The sequence below is a fragment of the Molossus molossus genome, unplaced genomic scaffold (genome assembly GCF_014108415.1).
Source record: "Molossus molossus isolate mMolMol1 unplaced genomic scaffold, mMolMol1.p scaffold_m16_p_17, whole genome shotgun sequence".
Classification (NCBI taxonomy): Eukaryota; Metazoa; Chordata; class Mammalia; order Chiroptera; family Molossidae; genus Molossus; species Molossus molossus.
This window is the reverse complement of record NW_023425352.1, coordinates 50330462-50349649: the sequence shown is the minus strand read 5'-3', so window position 1 is coordinate 50349649 and position 19188 is coordinate 50330462. Positions and strand designations below refer to the sequence as shown.

Sequence of the window (19188 nt, the reverse complement as noted above, 5' to 3'; positions counted from 1 at the left end):
GATGGCAATATCAGTGAGAGAGAACATCGATTGGCCGCCTCCCACATGCCCCCAACCAGGGATCTGGCCCACAACCCGGGCATGTGCCCTGACTGGGAATCAAACAGGTGACCTCCTGGTGCATGGGTCAATGCTCAACCATTGAGCCACACCAACCAGACCGTAAACTACCTATTTTTAAAAGATGATATTTTTAAGGTACTATTTGGTCTGTATTTCATATACTCTATCAGCAACTTTGTTAGATAACAACTTCAAGAAGCTTACCTTATTGATGTAAAATTGTGACAAGGTAGCAGCATTAATAGCCCACTCTATAGGTTGGTAGGCATTGTGCTCAAGCTGGCGTTTTAGGGTACTGTGGCAATAATGAGCAGCCCTCTCAAACACTTCCATATGCTGGTAGACTTGAGCCAGGTAATATAGGTTATGAGTATAAACCTTCTCAAATCTATGAAGGAAAAAAAAAAACAATATTTGCATAATGGTTTCCAATTTATTTTATTTATTTATTTTAGAGGAAGGAAGAGGGAGAGAGAGATAGAAACACTGATGAGAGAGAATATCGACTGGCTGCCTCCCGCAAGCCCCACACTGGGCATGTGCACTGACTGGGAACCGAACCGGCAACCTCTTGGTGCATGGGTCAACACTCCACCACTGAGCCACACCAGCCAGGTTGGTTTACAATTTATACAGAATCTCCAAATACATGTATCTCAAACCTCTCACCAACCCTTTGAATTAAGTATGGCTAATTTGACAGATAAGGAAATTGAGCCTTAGATTTGAATAGGGTCACATAGCTAGTAAGTGGCAAATGAAGGTTTTAATCTGTATCAGAATCCACATTCTAGAACTTTTACCAATGCATTAATAGAGAAAATGTGTGTTGTTTTTTTTTAAATCATCACCCGAGGATATTTTTCCATTTATCTTCAGAGGGAGTGGGAGGGAAAGGGAGAGGGAGAGAGAGAAACATTGATGTGAGAGAGACACATCAATTGGTTGCCTCCTAGACGACCCTGACCAGGGCCAGGGACCAAACCACAACTGAGATACATGCCCTTGACCAGAACTGAACCCGACTCTCTGGTCTGAGAGCTGATGCTCCAACTGCTGAACCAAACCAGCCAGGGCAGAAAACGTGTTTTCTAACAATCATCTACACTATGTGGAAATACCGCGAGGGCTGATTTCTATACCTACTCACCTTTTTGATCTCTCTTGTTCAGTAAGTTTCTCTTCTTCAGGAAGAAAATGCTCAGTAGGATCAAGAGGAGGACTCCCAATCTACAATGAAAGAAAAACAAAACTAAAATTTTACTGTAAACACCAAGTGCCCTCTTCTGGAGGAACTGGAGAAAACAAAATTTAAAAGCCCAATATATTTCATTTTTTACTAGTTGACTCATGTTATCCAAGAAGTAATTTTCTTAACCATAAAATCTGAAAGAGTCAAAGAAAAGATTTTATACAAACTCGCACTTGACAATTTTAACTGCTGTTTCAGGTGAACTTCAAATACACTAAAAACAAAAACTACTTTGGGGGGGCGGTTTAGGGAGGAGGATGTCTGGGAGGAAAAGGAGAAATACCTGTAACAAAAATAAATTAATTAAAACAACTATTTTTAGAGAAATAATTTTGAAAGTATTTTAAGTCTTTTTTTTTTTTTTCATCCTCACCCGAGGACATTGCCATATTTTGTTCAGACAGAGTGGGAGGGAGGGAGAGAGAGAGAGAAACATCGACGTGAAAGGGACACATTGAGTAGTTGCCACCCGCACGACCCATCCAGGGTCGGGGACAAACTGCAACCGAGGTACATGCCCTTAGCGGGAACTGAACCCGGGTCTCTCTGGACTGCAGGCCGCCGCTCTAACCGCTGAGCCAAACTGGCCAGGGCAGTATTTTAAGTCTTAATTCCGTCGTAATAAAAAGTTTTTTAAAAACCTACGTAAACATGACAAATAGAAAAAATGTATATACATCCTTAATTGGTCTAAACTGACCACTAATGAAAAATCGAAGTTTGTTTTTTAAAATATTTTCACTGAATTTTAGAGAGAGAAACATCAATGTGAGAGTAAAACATCGATAGATCAGGTGCCTTCTGCATGCATGCTACCAGGGATCGAGCCTGCCACCTGGGAATGTGCCCTGACTGGGAACTGAACCAGCACAATTTGGTGCAGAGGATGATGTCCAACCAACTAAGCCATACCAGCCAGGGCAAAAATCAAAGTTTTAAATACTTCTCCTCGAGGAAACAGGTATATAAATTACCCTTCTGCTGCTGCTTTTTTTTTTTTTTTTTTTAAATAAATTTGAGAGAGAGGAGAAACATCGATTTGTTGTTCCACTTATATATGCATTCACTGGTTGATTCTTGTATGTGCCCTGAAGGGAGATCAAACCTTGGTATGTTGGTATGACGTCCTAACCAACTGAGCTAGCTGGCCAGGGCAGATCATGCTCTTTCAATACAGAGACATTAAAACCAGTGATTCTGTTGTTTATTGCCCTTGTGCTTCTGCTTCCTCATCTATAAAATAAGGGTACCTATCTCAGCCCTGGCCAGTCTGGCTCAGCGGTTACAGTGTTGGCCAGTGGACCAGAGAGTCCCGGGTTCGGTTCCCGCTAAGGGCAAGTATTTGGTTGCAGTTTGTCCCCGGCCCTGGTTGGGGTTGTGTGAGTGGCAGCCAGTCGATGTGTCTCTCTCACATCGATGTTTCTCTCTCTTCCTCCCTCTTTCCCTCCCGCTCTATCTGAAAATAAATGCAAAAATGTCCTCAGGTGAGGATAAAAAAAAAAAAGAGTACCTACCTCATAAGGATGCTATGAGAATTCAATGAGTTACTGTAATTAATATGTGTAAGTAGTGACTTATAATTCCATCTCAAGTTTTCCAAAAGAACAGTCACTTAACCTCTGCCTAATTCTATTTGTTTGAGAACAGTCCCCTACAAGCCCACCCATGCTTTAAACTGAATTCACTAAACTCCAAAATAGCAACAATGCTTCCCATTTTAAAAAATGTCATCTTACATTCTGGATACAAATACTAAAAGTATAATGACTTGGGCTCCTGGAATTCACAGAGAGTAAAAATGGTTTAAGACAGGAAGCTAGGCCCAAGGCAAACACAACAGATAAGTAATTCTGCAGAGACCACCTCAACAATTTTAAGGACTGTTTAGTATGCTTGCTTGTCTTGATGAGGGGAATTAATGTATTATTTTATGTACATACTTCACTGTTATGACTATCACACTTTATGTGTAACATTAACAGTTAAATCAGTCTCTTAACTAAAGCAGAGGTATAAAAGTACACAATTTTGCTATGTGTTTTATGCTTCCTTATTAATACTAGTTTGTAATGAAATGATAGGTGTTTGGTATCTTCACATTTTAATTTAACAAGTTCATGTATTAAGAGAGAGAAACTAAAATCATAAAAGGAGACGAACATCTCAATTTGGTTTTGTGGTGCTCTGTTCTTAGTACTTTAGGAGAAAAGTTTTAACACCAAGGTAGAAGAGCCATGATTTTTTAAATTCTCCAATTTGGGGGATACATTCCTCAGGAAAAAAATGTGTTACAGGGCCTATAAACACATATTCTAAATGTACATTCTAAAATTCCTTGTGTAATTAACATGTTGATTTGCTCCAATCTTCATCCTCTAGGGGCAGCTAGTTATAGGTAGAGACAATATTTTATTCATATTTGATTCTCTACCATATTTGCATTGTACCTGGCACATAGTAAAAACAAATGTCTATTGAATTAAACTGATAAATAGGAATGTTCAGTCTGTGCATTCTGCTTACAGTGCATTCCTTCTATCTGCTATCATCATTTTAACACTATACAGCTCTTTTTTTTTTTTTTTAATCCTCACCCGAGGACATTTTTGCATTTATCTTCAGATAGAGCGGGAGGGAGAGAGGGAGGAAGAGAGAGAGAGAGAAGCATCTATGTGAGAGAGACACATCGAGTGGCTGCCACCCACATGACCCCAACCAAAGCCGGGGACAAACTGCAACTGAGGTACATGCCCTTAGTGGGAACCAAATCCGGGACTTTCAGGTCAGGGGGCCGATGCTCTAACCAATGAGCGAGACCGGCCAGTGCAACACTGTACCTCGTTCTTAAAGGAGCACCACACACTTGTGTTTTACACTAAGTCCAACTATTAAGTGAGGCAGCAGTCTGGTGATTAAAAGTATGGGTTCTGGAGTTAGATCATGTGGGTTGGAATCCCAGCTTCACCACTTACTAGTGTGTGGAGATAAGTCACTGAATCCCTTGTACTCTGTTTCCTCATCTCTAAAATAAGGACAAGAAAAGTATCCACCTTATAAATTGTCATGAGGATTAAATGAGTTAAAATTTGTAAATGACTTATAACAGTGTCTGCAAGTACAGCTATTAGGTGACCACCTAGTCCTAGACAGATCTGTAGAGAGGTCCCTAAGTACACTGAAGAGTCACATACTAATATTATGAGTAAGAAAATTTTAACATCAATTCTGGACTAGTTTCAAATTTTAAATTTATCTGGCATGCAACATACCTCTTTCATATACTGATTATATAGTGCTTCCGATGAGTGTAGGTAAGCTTGTGCTGTTTCAATTTCTTCTCTTTCAGACCACAAGATACCCAGATTATTCTAGAAAATAAAGAGAAATAATGACAATATAAATTTTCTATTTACAATAACTTTCACAGTTTCAAAATCAATCTTTAGCTTGGCCAGTGTTGCTCAGTGGATTGAGCGTCACCACATGGACTGAGAGGTCCCAATTTGATTCCTGGTCAGGGCACATGCTGAGGTTGCAGGCCCCATCCCTAGAAGGGGGCACACAGGAGGCAGCCGATTGATGTTTCTTTTTTAAAATATTTTTGTTTTTCTCTATTGATTTTTGAGAGAGAGAGAGAGAGAAACATCAATGAGAGAGAACATTGACTGGCTGCCTCCCACCTGCCCCTCAGTGGGGATTTGGCCCAGAACCTGGGCATGTGCCCTGACCAGGAATGGAACCGGCAACCTCTTGGTGCATAGGTCAATGCTCAACCAGTGAGCCACACTGGCCAGGCTCACATTGATGTTTCTATCTCTCCCTCCAAAAAAAAAAAAAAATCAATAAAAACACATATATATATCTTATCCTCACCCGAGGACATTTTTGCATTTATCTTCAGATAGAGCAAGAAGGAGAGAGGGAGAAAGGGAGAGAGAGAAACATCAATGTGAGAGAGACATATCGAGTGGTCACTACCCACACGACCCCAACCAGGGCCAGGGACAAACCGCAACCGAGGTACGTGCCCTTAGCGGGAACCGAACCCAGGACTCTCTGGTCTGTGGGCCGACGCTCTAACCGCTGAGCCAAACCGGCCAGGGCAAAACATAATTTTTAAAAAAATCAATATTTATCTATCAAACAGTACTGAAGTCTGATTAACAATAAATTATTCATAATAATATTGTCCATACATAGTGGTAAACAGCTGCTGATGGATCCCTAATAATACCTGCTCCCTGGTATTCATGAGCTTGTATAATCTCTTCCCCTTAAGTATGGGCTGGATTTCGTGCCTTGCTTCTAATAGACAGAATATGACAAAAGTGACAGAAGGTCTCTTCCAAGGTTAGGTTATAGAACACTGTGGTTCCATTCGGCGTGCTCCCTCTCTCATTCTCTCCAAGGAAAGTCAACTGCCATGTTGTGAGCCATCCTCTGCAGACTCATGTGGCAAGGAACTGAGAGAGCTCAACTGAAGCCCTCAGACCAACAGCCTGTAAGGGACTAAATCCTGCCAACAATCCCATGAGAGAGCTGACAAGATACTCCCTGAGTTGAGCCTTCAAGTGCAGCCCCAAAAGGCCAACAATCTGATGAGAGACCTTGAGCCAGAGGCAACCAGCTAAGCCATGCCTAGATTCCTGATATAATAAAAGTTTATTTTTCAAGATGCTGAATTTGGGGGTAAAATTTTATGTAGCAACAGATAATATACATACAGAAAAAGATGAGCCAGAAACATGTTTTCAAATATCTATAGTCTCCAGAGACCTCTTAAAAAGGAAACATTCTCAACAGTTATTGTTTGGTTCAAGCCTGAAGAAAGAAAGATGAGCTCTCAAATTCCAATTATTCAAATTATGTTATAAAAACTCTGAAGGTGCTATATACCTTTACTCATCAGTTAAGTCAGATTCCTAATGTTTACCACTTCAGAGAGTTCTTAAAATTATATAGCTTTGTAATTATATCCAGTCAACTAAAAATTCTTCATTTTTAGTGCCTTTCTTGTAATTGGTCACTTCTTTGTGATTTCCATAGCACCAACTTCCTTCTGCTACTATGAAGGTGCTAAGAAGAAATTAATTAGAATAGGGGTTATATGCTAAATAACATTTTAAAAAACTAAGCCAGTTTGTCTCTTTCCACATGACTTTTTATCAAGCTTTGTACAGAGAAAATCAGGCCTGTTTAGATGGTCAGAACTCAAGACTGGACGCCTAGCTCCCCTTTAGAAAATAGGATTAGACTGCATCCCACTCTTTGGGTTAGTTCTTTAGCCAAAAGAAAATTTCTGAGGCTGGGTTTCTATCATCTTTTGCTGACTTCCCCAGGGCAGGGAACAGGATAAAGAAACAGAGTTTTTAATGCAGATTCTTAACTTGGGGTCCATGGACCCACAAGGTACCCATCAATAGAATTTAGAGTCTATAAATGTGGATGAGAAAAACATTTCAATTTATTTTCACCATGTTCTACTAAAATTTAGTATTTCTTTTAATTATGAATGCAGAAAACAAAATGCAACAATATTATAGTAGCTGAGATTTTATTACTCACAGAAGTGAAAAATATCTTCATATAACAATTTGCTGATATCAAAGTATTTACATTATTACTTTAAAATTATAAACATTATGCCCGGCCAGTGTGGCTCACTGGTTGAGTGTTGACACATGCACCAAGAGGTCACCCGTTCGATTCCCGGTCAGGGCATATGCCCAGGTTGTGGGCCCAATCCCCACTGCAGGAGGCGGCCAATTGATATTTTCTCTCATCGATGTTTCTATCTCTCTCTCCCTCTCCCTTCCTCTCTCTCAAATCAATAAAGAAAAATAAAATATTTTAAAAAAAATAATGAACATTATTAGATACAATAGATCTTGCTGTTCAACATGTTAATAAAGAAGCACATATACTACTCGATCATACATCTGTTTTAAAAAATATTTTGAGCCCTGGCCAGATGGCTCTCATACACCAAAAGACTGTGGGTTCAATTCCCAGTCAGGGCACATACTTAGGTTGCAGGTTCGATCCCTAGTTGGGGTGTGTATTGATACATTTTTCTCTCTCTTTCCCTTCCTCTTTCTTTTCTTCTTCTTCTTCTTCTTTTTTTTTTTTTTGCATTTAACTGGAGATAGAGCAGGAGGAAGGGAGAAAGAGAGAGAGAGAAACATCACTGTAAGAGACACACATCAAGTGGTTGCCACCTACATGAACCCAACCAGGGCCAGGGCCAAACTGCAACCAAGGCGCGTGCCCTTAACGGGAACCAAATCGGGGACTCTCTGATCCGCAGGCCAATGCTCTAACTGCTGAGTGAAACCAGCCAGGGCTCCCTTCCTCTTTCTAAAATCAATAAAAACATCCTCAGGTGAGGCCTGGCCGATTTGGCTCAGCGGTTAGTGTTGGACTGCGGTCCAGAGAGACCCAGGTTCGGTTCCTGCTAAGGGCGCGTATTTCAGTTGTAGTTTGTCCTGGACCCTGGTTAGGTCATGTGGGTGGCAGCCATTCAATGTGTACCTTTCACATCGATGTTTCTCTCACTCTCTCTCTCCCTCCCACTCTATCTGAACAAAAAATGAAAAAATGTCCTCAGGTGAGGATTCGATAGATAGAGATAACTTCTATATTATTGGTTCCTTTTTGTAATCCTTTACATTTTATTTTATACATTTAAAATCATTATTCTGGCCCTGGCCGGTTTGGCTCAGCGGTTAGAGCGTCGGCCTGCGGTCCGGAGAGACCCGGGTTCGGTTCCCGCTAGGGGCATGTACCTCGGTTGCAGTTTGTCCCCGGCCCTGGTTGGTCGTGCGGGTGGCAGCCACTCGATGTGTCCCTTTCACATCGATGTTTCCCTCTCTCTTTCCTCTCTCTCCCTCCCACTCTATCTGTACAAAAAATGGAAAAAATGTCCTCGGGCGAGGATAAAAAATAAATAAATAAAAAATAAAGTGACTTGATTGGTCCTCAGTGCCTAGGACTGTAGATCACTGTGATAACATACTGAGATTGGGTAGTTTTCTCCTCTATATTACTTATGACTTCCTTTGCAGGACCCTTGGGAAGCTTGAAGGGCTCTGGCCCACTACTAACTTATAAATTATTTTGCCCACCCAGCCTCAAATATAATCTTCCCTAATATTCATTTCCTGATCTTAGAAATGGATCCACAAATCACCTTTTCTCACTCCCTAGTTCAATTTATTTTTCCTTGAGATACTCCATTTGGCCATGACACCAGTAGAGCCAACCCCAAGCACACTGTACTAGCCTGGGCAGTCTAGAAATTTACCTAGCACCAGGAACTGGTTAGCCACAACTGCTCTATTTTGATGAGTTGGTGATGCAGTTAGCCTCCTAGATCCAGGGCAGGCTGTGCCACAGAAAGCAACAACTCTGGTGTATGATAAATTTTAAACCAAGTAGAAACCGTACGGTGTGTCTACAAATAATTAAAATTTTTCTTTTGAACCATAACCTGTTGAGGTCTTGAAGGTAAGAACCATGCAACGGATTTAAAATTGATTTGATTTTTTTTTTTTTAATCCTCACCTGAGGACATTTTTCCATTTTCTGTTCAGATAGAGTGGGAGGGAGAGAGAGGAAGAAGAAGGAGAGAGAGAGAGAAACATCGACATGAAAGGGACACATCGAGTGGTTGCCACCTGCACGACCAACCAGGGCCGGGCACAAACTGCAACCGAGGTGCGTGTCCTTAGCGGGAACCGACCCTCGGTTTCTCTGGACCGCAGGCCGACGCTCTAACCGCTGAACCAAACCAGCCAGGGCTATATCAGTGATTTTCAACCTTTTTCATCTCATGGCACACATAAACTAATTACTGCTCTTTTCTGTGGCAACTCGGAGGCAGTCTGCTGCTTCAGGATGAAGCTGAACATTTCGTTCCCAGCCACTGGCTGCCAGAAACTCACTAAAGTGGACGATTAACGCAAACTTTGTACCTTTTATGAGAAGCGTATGGCCACATAAGTTGCTACTGAGGTCCTGGATGAAGAATGGAAGGGCTATGTGGTTCGAATAAGTGGTGGAAATGACAAACAAGGTTTCCCCACGAAGCAGGGCATCTCGACCCATGGCTGTGTCTGCCTGCTCCTGAGTAAGGGGCATTCCTATTACAGACCATGGAGGACTGGAGACAGAAAGCGCAAATCTGTTCAGGGTTGCACCGTGGATGCCAATCTCAGTGTTCTCAACTTGGTCATTGTAAAAAAAGGGGAGAAAGATATTCCTGGTCTCACTGATATGTGCCTCCTAGCCTCGGTCCCAAAAGGGCTAACAGAATCCGCAAACTTTTCAGTCTCTCTAAGGAAGATGATGCCCACCAATCTGTTGTGAGAAAGCCCCTCAACAAAGAAGGTAAGAAACCTAGGACCAAAGCACCCAAGATTCAGCGTCTTGTCACTCCACTTGTCTTGCAACACAAATGCTTGCGCATTGCTCTGAAGAAACAACGTACTAAGAAAAATAAAAGGCTGCAAAATATGCTAAACTTTTGGCTAAGAGAATGAAGGAGGCCAAAGAAAAACGCCAGGAACAGACTGGCAAGAGACAGGCTGTCCTCTGAGAGCTTCTACCTCTTAGGCTGGGTCTGGTCAAAAATTAGATTTTCTAAAAGTAACAAGTAAATAAGAACATTAAAAAACAAAAACAAAAAAAAACTAATTACTAAAATTTTGCAACACACACAAAAACTAATTCTATTTTTTGCCAATCTGACCCCCCAAAAAAGGAGTAATTTTGATTCATTCACACTGGACAGCTATTGTGTTGGATGTTGTCAGTGCTCCTGACTAAACAGTCAGATATTGCATGTTTTTTAAATTCTTATGGCTGTTCTATATGAATGTACCAGGATTTACTTAACCATATACCTACTAACTGATATTTATTTTAATATCTTCTTTTTTTTTTTATCCTCACCCCAGGACAGTTTTCCTTTTTTTTTGTTCAGGTAGAGTGGGAGGGAGAGAGAGGAAGAGAAACATCGATGTGAAAGGGACACATTGAGTGGCTGCCACCCGCACAACCAACCAGGGCGGGGACAAACTGCAACTGAGGTAAGTGCCCTTAGCGGGAACTGAACCTGGGTCTCTCTGGACCGCAAGCTGATGCTCTAACCACGGAGCAAAACTGGCCAGGGCTATTTATTACTTTTGTTTGTTTGTTTATCTTCACCCATGGATATTTTTTCCATTGATTTTTTTTTTTTTTTTTTTTTAGAAAGAGTACAAGGAGGGAGGGGGGTGGAGAGGGAGAGAGAGAGACACACATCAATTGGCTGGCACCTGCACACACCCTGGTCAGGACTGGGGCCAGGGCTGGGGCCAGGACCAAACCTGCAACCCAGGTGTGTGATCTTGACTGGGAATCGAACCCATGACCCTTCGATCTGCAGGCCAACACTCTAACCACTGTGCCAGGGCTCTCCTTTTTTTAAGTTAACAATACTATGATGAATATCCATGTTAACATACCTTTGCATACCAGTCTCAATATTATTTTAGAATATCGATGTGAAATTTTTAAGTCAGTCTTGATTCAAGAGTTTTGATACCTACTGATCTCCAGAAAAATTTTATGAATTTATATTTCCACTAGCAATAATGTAAATGACTAGTACCCACTTCCTCATAAAGTCTCTCAAACAGTGGAAAAAGTTTATGAATTTATACTTCCACTAGCAATAATACAAATGACTAATGCCCACTTCCTCATAAAGTCTCTCGAACAATGGATATAATCAATATCTTTAATAATCTCCCTCTTTTAGTTTGCTTTATTAGTGAGGTCATATCTCTCATCATATATAGCGAACATTAAATGTAATAAAATGCCATGGTGTGGTAATGCCACTGGAATAAACAGATCAACTAAACAGTAGAGTTCCGAAACAGACTAGAACGAATAGAATCTAATTAAATTACTACTGCTGTACTGTTTTAGTAACTGGTAAGCTAGTTCTAGTGCATCACTTTTCATATTTTTCTATTTACTTTTCTTAATTCTTTCAGATAAACGTATTCATTTTGTTAGGTTCCAAGAAAAAAACCTATTGTGATTTCAGCAGGAATTGCATCAGACCTATAAATGAATATCATGATAATATTTAATTTTGCCACCCAGGTACAAAGTATACCTCTCCTTTAAAATAATCAGTTCTATTACCCCTTAACACTGCTATTGTGAATGCAATTTCTAAAAAATACTTTTAACAAGTTATTGCTTATATACAGGAATACTACTGATATATGTTTACTTTACATCTTCCTGCTTTATCAGAAAGATAATTCTAATAATTTCTCAGGTGATGACTTATGGGTTTTTAGGTATACAAGGATCACATACACAAATGATTTTTATTTTTATTAATTATTTTACCTTTTCAAAATAAGTCTTACTTGCTTTCTATATTACTGCAATGGCCAGAACTTCTAATCAAGGTTTTGTTCCTGATTTAGTAAGGATAGTTCTAATCATTCACCCTTCAGAAAAAGTTGGCTATGTTTCATTGAAGGTATGACACAATTTATTTTATGTATTAAAAAGAAAACATTGCCAAGTAAATTATAATACAAATCAATCAGCTACAAATGCACACTGATTTCAGAGATATTAAAATATGAAAGAACATGCATATTAAAATTAATAGAATAAATAGTGGAGATTCTACACTATGCTAAGGAAGTTTTCAGTTTTGAAATACTGAAGTAATTTTGTTAATGTTTAAAATCTTAAGCAGCCATGTGGTTAAAGAAAATTTTAAATACCAGGTTTTGTTTGAATTCAATACCATATAGATTTCATTAGCTCATTCATTTACTCAACAAATTTTAGAATGACCTACAAGGTGCCAGGTACTGAGGTTATAAATAGTGAGCAAAAAGTGATATAGTTCCTGTTATTAGGTAACTTTTTTTTTGGTACGTGTCCCTAGTGGGAACCGAACCCAGAACTCTCAGGACCGGACCGCAGGCTGACACTCCAACAGCTGAGCCAAACCGGCCCGGGTTGTTATTAGGTAATCTTTAACTTTACTGGGCCATGATCATAAAATATGACCTATACTATTTCCTTTGTAATTTTGAGGACTACTCACTATAACATCAATTTTGGCAAATGTTCCCTGGATCACACGTATCAGGAACTGGGAACTACTGCAGGTAAGGATTTGTGAGCTTAAGCAGAAGCCTGGCACATATAAAGAGTTCATACGTATATTTGTATTTTAAGTGTTATGTTCCCCATGAGAATGTCAGATTTTTTAGTAAAACAAGTACCATATAAATGGGAAACAATAAGTAGTAAAATAACTCAAAGGTAGGAGGGAGAGGAGAGAACAATTCGGAACAAAACGATCCAAATAAGGTTACTAAAAATATGAGCTATGTCTTGAGACGGGTTTTGAAGAATGGGCAGGAATTCCCTAAGAACCAAGGGATGAATACGGCAAGAATAGAAACTGAAGATTTTAGATATTTTGTTTTAAATTAAGAATGTACTCCGGTCAGTCTTCATAACTCCCTTTAGACCTTAAATTAAGATTAAAATTACTTTGGGTTTTTTCCTGATAGAAGGAGCAGGATTAGGACTGGTGGAGAAGAATTGGAAGGGCATTTGCGATTGTAGGAGGGTCTCGGGAAATCAATGGCATTGACCACAACTAAAGCAGCAGCAAGTGATGCTGAAGTGGGAGATGAGCGTGGAGAGGGAGTTTGGAAGCCGCTTATCCCAAAACGTCAAAAACGTGGTTCAAAGTGTGCCTGATAGCATTTGCCTTGGCTTTGGCAAGAGTTGGGGCCCCTCCCAGCCCCTCGCGTCTGGCCGACCGCAGCAGGCCGGGCTCGCTCTCACCTGCGCCTGGATGTACAGGGAAACGCAGTCAGGCGACAGCCGGTACTTGCGCACCAGCCTCAGGCATTTCACCAGATGCTCCTCCCCCGCCGACAGCTCCTCCGTGTCGATGTGGTTCACCCCGAGATGGAACTCAATAACCGCCAGTCTCACTGCGCGCCGGGCGACGGGCCCCTCGACCTCCACCAGCTCAGCCGGCAGCTCCCGGGCGTGGTCCTCAGGGCCCAAGCCGTCCTCTGCCGGAGGCCGCTCATCTTCGTCCTCAAGCGCGGGGCCCAGCAGCGCTCTGACCTCTTCCAGCAGAACTCGGGCGCCGTATTTGGACTTGTACGGTTCCTTCTCGGGGTTTTTATGCAATTCTACCCGCGACAGGGCCAGCGCGGCCTGGAATTTCTCACAAATCTCGGCCCACCCGTCCTCCGCCATAGCAGCCTCCGCAGCCCAGGTTTTCTCAATGTTTCCAATCGGGACTCCCGCTTTCCTTCTGCTTTGCGACACTTCACTTACGGCCCGGATAGGCCCCGTGCCCTGTGTAACTGTAACCAATGAAGTCCGCCAAGGGAACCGCAATATACTCGGCAGTGACCAATGGGAAGGAGTAGTGATTACCGTAGCAACCATTGTCATGGAAATGAAGCGGTCACCGAGAGGGCCCGACCTCCAACCCCGCCCTCTGTAATGGAGAGGTGTATCTATATAAAACTACCGGCTGCCCTGGTAGGTGTTGCTCAGTTGTGAGAGCAACGTCCTGCACACCAAGAGGTGGTGGGTTTGATTCCCAGTCAGGGCACATGCCCAGGTTGTGGGCCAAATCCCCAATGGCATGCAGGAGGCAGCCAATTGAAGTTCTCTCTCATCAATGTTTTTATCTCTCTCCCCCTTCCTCTCTCTGTAAAATCAATAAAGAAAAAAATTATTTTTAAAAAATGTTAGTGTTCCTCAGGATTCCTTTCCAATTTTTGTTCTAGAGCTCTTATACATTTCTTGGGTTTCCATTACATGAGCTGCTCAATTCCAAAATTTGGTATCCAGGCCATGAATCGTTTTAAAGAAATGAGCGACAAGATCTGACTTGTAGGGTTATTCAGAAAACTGAAGGGGGAACAAGGGAAGAAGTGGGGAGACTGGTAAGAAAACTACTATAATAAACATAATAGATGCTCAGTATATATCCCTTCATGAATAGGAAAGTGACTGACACAGTTAATAATGGCAGCTAATTACTATGAGCTAGATAACATTCTATATATTAAAATAATCTAATCCTTAGAACAATTCTGTGAGATACTATTATTATTCCTATTCTGTAGATTAGGCATAGTGGTCTAGAGAGATAATTTACCAAAAGTCACATACAGTAAGTAGGCAGTTTTGCTCCAGAGCACATACTCCCTTTCTTTCTTTCTTTCTTTCTTTCTTTCTTTCTTTCTTTCTTTCTTTCTTTCTTTCTTTCTTTCTTTCTTCTTTCTTTCTTTCTTTCTTTCTTCTTTCTTTCTTTCTTCTTCCTTCTTTCTTTCTTTCCTTCTTTCTTTCTTCCTTCCTTCCTCCCTCCCTCCCTCCCTCCCTCCCTCCCTCCCTCTCTCCCTCCTCTCTCTCTCTCTTTCTTCTTCCTTTCTTCCTTTCTTCCTTTCTTTCTTTCTTTCTTTCTTTCTCTTTCTTTCTTCTTTCTTTCTTTCTTTCTTTCTTTCTTTCTCTTTCTTTTCTTTCTTTCTTCCCTCCCTTCCTTCCTTCCTTCCTTCCTTCCTTCCTTCCTTCCTTCCTTCCTTCCTTCCTTCCTTCTTTCCTTCCTTCCTCACCCAAGGACATTTTTTCCATTTTTTGTCCAGATAGAGTGGGAAGGAGAGAGAGAGAAAGAAATGTCGACGTGAAAGGGACACACCGAGTTGTTGCCACCCTCACGACCCAACCAGGGCCGGGGACAAACTGCAACTGAGGTACGCGGCCCTAGCGGGAACCAAACCCGGGTCTCTCTGGACAGCAGGCCGATGCTCTAACCACTGAGCAAAACGGCCAGGGCCAGAGCACATACTTTTAATCATTATGCTGTACTGTCTCATAGTAGCTCAATAAACCACCACGACATATGGTACTGACCTCTAAAGATCTAGCTGGAAGAAGAGCCAAATGAAGATTAAAATAAAGGTATTTGAATAATCCTTACACAGATACACCTAATAAAGACATCAGACTAGGAAACTTGAGATGGAAGAGTTCTAGCTGACATTTGGGGAACACATTTCCTCTATTGGCCTTCTTTTTATACCAGTATTTGGAGGGTTGAACACTCCCTGTGAGATATTGTAAAGCAGTCCCTGTGGTAGTTGTCCAGTGAGTGGCATAGAGTACAGATCAGTGCAGTGACCCGAGATCTAGTTCCTGGAAGATAGCAATGAGAAGAGACAGAAAAGTATAAGGCATGTTGTGATGAAAGGGAATTAACTTGTTTGGTCAGAGCACAGCTCATGTTTATCACTTATGTTCATTCCACTAATGAACATATATAACTATGTGCACTAATAAGTGCACTAATTTCTTTGTCTTTTACACCAGGGAGTTAACTTAGTGAAAAATTAATCAGAGCAGGGTGACTATCATCTGTAGTACATAACACTGATCTGAAAGTGCCGGAAAATGCAATTGGACATTCTTTTGAACAAAATAAGAGGTATAATGATTGGAAAGAAGATGGGAAAATTATCATTATTTACAGATGGTGTGATTATCTTCCTGGAAAAGCAAAGTAAAACAACTGAACACAGAAAGAGTAAAAGAGTTTAGTAAGTAGACCGGTCACAAATCAAGGTATAAAAATCAACAATATTTTACTGTAAACACTATGGTGTTTCCTCAAAAATTAAAAATTGAAGTGCCATTTGACCCAGTGATTCGACTTCTAGGAATATATCCTAAGAAGCCTGAAACACCAATCAGAAAAAAATATATACACCCCTATGTTCATAGCAGCGCTATTTACAATAGCTAAAAATAGCCCAAGTGTCCATCAGTAGATTAGTGGATAAAAAAGCTGTGATACATTTACACAGTGGAACACTATGCAGGTGTAAGAGAGATCTCTTACCCTTTGAGATGACGTGGAGGGAACTGCAAAGTATTATGCTAAGCGAAATAAGCCAATCAGAGAAAGACAAATATCACATGATTTCACTTATTTGTGGAATATGATGAACAAAATAGATGCAGAGACATGAAAGTAGGGAACAGACTGACAAACCTCACAGGGAAGGAGGGTCCAGGGGAGGCAGGAGGAGTTAAACTAAAGAATTTATATGCGCCATGGCTGGTTTGGCTCAGTGGTTAGAGCATTGGCCTGCGGACTGGAGAGACCCGGGTTCAGTTCCCGCTAAGGGCATGTACCTCGGTTGCAGTTTGTCCCCGGCCCTGGTTGGGTTGTGTGGGTGGCAACCACCTGATGTGTTCCTTTCACGTCGATGTTTCTCTCTCTCCCTCCCTCCCACTCTACCTGAATAAAATATCAAAAAATGTCCTCCGGTGAGGATAAAAAAAAAAGAAAAAATTTATATGCATAACCAATGGACACAGGCAACAGTACAATGAAGGGGGGGTGGGGGGTGGGGAGAGCAGGGAGGAGAAGGTCAAAGGGGGAAAAAGGGACATCTGTAATTAAAAAATTAATAAATTAGTATTAAAAATAATAATAAGTAAAATCAATGAAAATCATGTCCTTAGGTGAGGATTTAAAAAAATCTTTTCTTGGAGAAAAGATGCAATGGAGAAAAAGATCACTTTTTTAAAAAAAATATTACTTTATTGATTTTTTTAGAGAGAGAGGAAGGGAAAGAGAGAAACATCGATCGGCTGCCTCCTGCAAGCTCCGTACTGAGGAATCACACCCACAACCACGGCATGTGCCCTGACCAGGAATTGAACCAGGATCTCTCAGTCTATTAGAGGATGCTCAATCCAGAGCCACACCAGCCAACAAAAAAGATCACTTTCATAATAGCAACAACAAAAATCTAGCATAAACTTAAGCTATTTAATGAGCTAAATAAAAATAATAAGAATGTAAGACATAAAATAATTCTTATTTCCCAGACCATAGGCCCTAAACAGCATTATCTATTATAAGGAAACATGGTTTCTTTGAGCAAATGGTAATTCTGGTTCTGGGACAGGATGAAACTGGCTATTTTTTTTTTTTTTTCTATCCTCACCCGAGGATTTTCCCATTTTTTGTTCAGACAGAGTGGGGGTGGGGGAGGGAGGGAGAGAGAGAGAGAGAGAGAGAGAGAGAGAGAGAGAGAGAAACATCGACGTGAAAGGGACACATCGAGTAGCTGCCACCCGCACGACCCGACCAGGGCTGGGGACAAACTGCAACCCAGGTACATGCCCTTAGCGGAAACCGAACCCAGGTCTCTCTGGACTGCAGGCCGACGCTCTAACCGCTGAAACCAAACCAGCCAGGGCGAGACTGGCTATTTTATCACACCAGAAATCAAACTATCAAAGACGAGCCCTGGCCAGTTTGGCTTAGCAGTTAGAGCGTTGGACTTTGGACCAATGGGTCGTAGGTTCGATTCCCAGTCAAGGGCATGTACCTGGGTTGCAGGTTTGATCCCTGGCCCCAGTCGAGGTCATGTGGGAGGCAACCAATCAATGTGTCTCTTTCACATCAATGTTTCTTTCTCTGTCTCTCTCTCCCCCTCCCTCCCTCCCTTCCACTCAATCTTTAAAAAAAAAAATTGACTGCCCTGGCCGGTTTGGCTCAGCGGTTAGAGCGTCGGCCTGCGGTCCTGAGAGACCCGGGTTCGGTTTCCACTAAGGGCACGTACCTCGGTTGCAGTTTGTCCCCGGCCCTGGTCGGTTGTGCGGGTGGCAACCACTCGATGTGTCCCTTCACATCGATGTTTCTCTCTCTCTGTTCCTCTCTCTCCCTCCCACTCTACCTGAACAAATAATGGAAAAATGTCCTCAGGTGAGGATTAAAAAAAAAAAAAATTGACTAAAAGGGTCAGGTCAAAAGGACTGAGAAAGCAGGTCTTGGGCAGTGCTGCCAACACCCTTGCAGAGAAGCTGAGGTCATCTCTGGATTTGAAATATTTTAAAATAGATAGAAAACTGTTTCAGCAATGTAGACAATTAAGTTCATTGTTGTGGGTGATAGTGCCATTGGTAAAACATGTCTCCTACACAGCAAATTTCCATTTGAGTATGTACCGACAGTTTTTGACAACTATACAGTCAGTTATGATAGGTGGAGAGCCATATACTCTTGGACTTTTTGACACAGCTGGGCAAAGGGATTATACCGGATTATGACTGCTGAGTTATCCACAAACAGATGGATTTCTAGTCTTTTTCAGTGGTCTCTCCATTGTTTGAAAATGTGAAAGAAAAGTGGGTGCCTGAGATAACTTACCACTATCCAAAGACTCCTTTTTTAAAAAAATCCTCACCTGAGGATATTTTTTCATTTATCATCAGGTAGAGTGGGAAGGAGGGAGGGAGGGAGAGGAAAGATGGGAGAGAGAGAGAGGGAGAGAAACATTGATGTAAGAGAAACACATCAAATGGTTGCCTCCTGCACAACCCAACCAGGGCCGGGGATGAACCGCAACCAAGGTACATGCCCCTGACCAGAATCAAACCTGTAACTCATCAGTCCGTGGGCCGACGCTCTAACCACTGAGCAACTGGCCAGGGCCAAAGATTCCTTTCTTGCTTTTTAGGACTCAAATTAATCTCAAAGATGACCCCTCTACTATTGAGAAACTTGCCAAGAACAAACAGAAACCTGTAACTCCAGAGACTGCTGAAAAGCTGGCGAATGGTCTGAAGGATGTCAAGTATGTAGAATGTTCTGCACACACAGAAAGGCCTCAAGAATGTATGTGATGAAGCAATACTGGCTGTCCTGGAGCCTCCAGAATCAAAGAGCTGCAGGTGTGTGCTGCTATGTTCACAAAACCTCTCTCCAGAGTCCTTTCTGCACAGCTGATGCTGGC

The 19188-nt window shown here is 41.6% G+C and overlaps 1 protein-coding gene and 2 pseudogenes across 1 annotated transcript in view; 2 read left to right on the top strand and 1 right to left on the bottom strand.

Moving 5' to 3' along the window:
• The window catches only part of LOC118632596 (kinesin family binding protein), a 35407-nt gene extending 21739 nt beyond the window's left edge, over positions 1–13668 (bottom strand). Inside the window, exons 1-4 of the mRNA XM_036265834.1 lie at positions 13199–13668; positions 4585–4683; positions 1214–1293; positions 268–451 (exon numbers count right to left, since the gene is read on the bottom strand). Coding sequence (XP_036121727.1) covers positions 268–451; positions 1214–1293; positions 4585–4683; positions 13199–13624 — 789 coding nt within the window. The 5' untranslated portion in view covers positions 13625–13668. The remainder of the gene's footprint in view (positions 1–267; positions 452–1213; positions 1294–4584; positions 4684–13198) is intronic.
• LOC118632597 lies at positions 9212–9928 on the top strand (annotated as a pseudogene).
• A 4644-nt stretch (positions 13669–18312) lies between the features above and the next one.
• LOC118632080 lies at positions 18313–19181 on the top strand (annotated as a pseudogene).
• Positions 19182–19188: the final 7 nt, after the last annotated feature.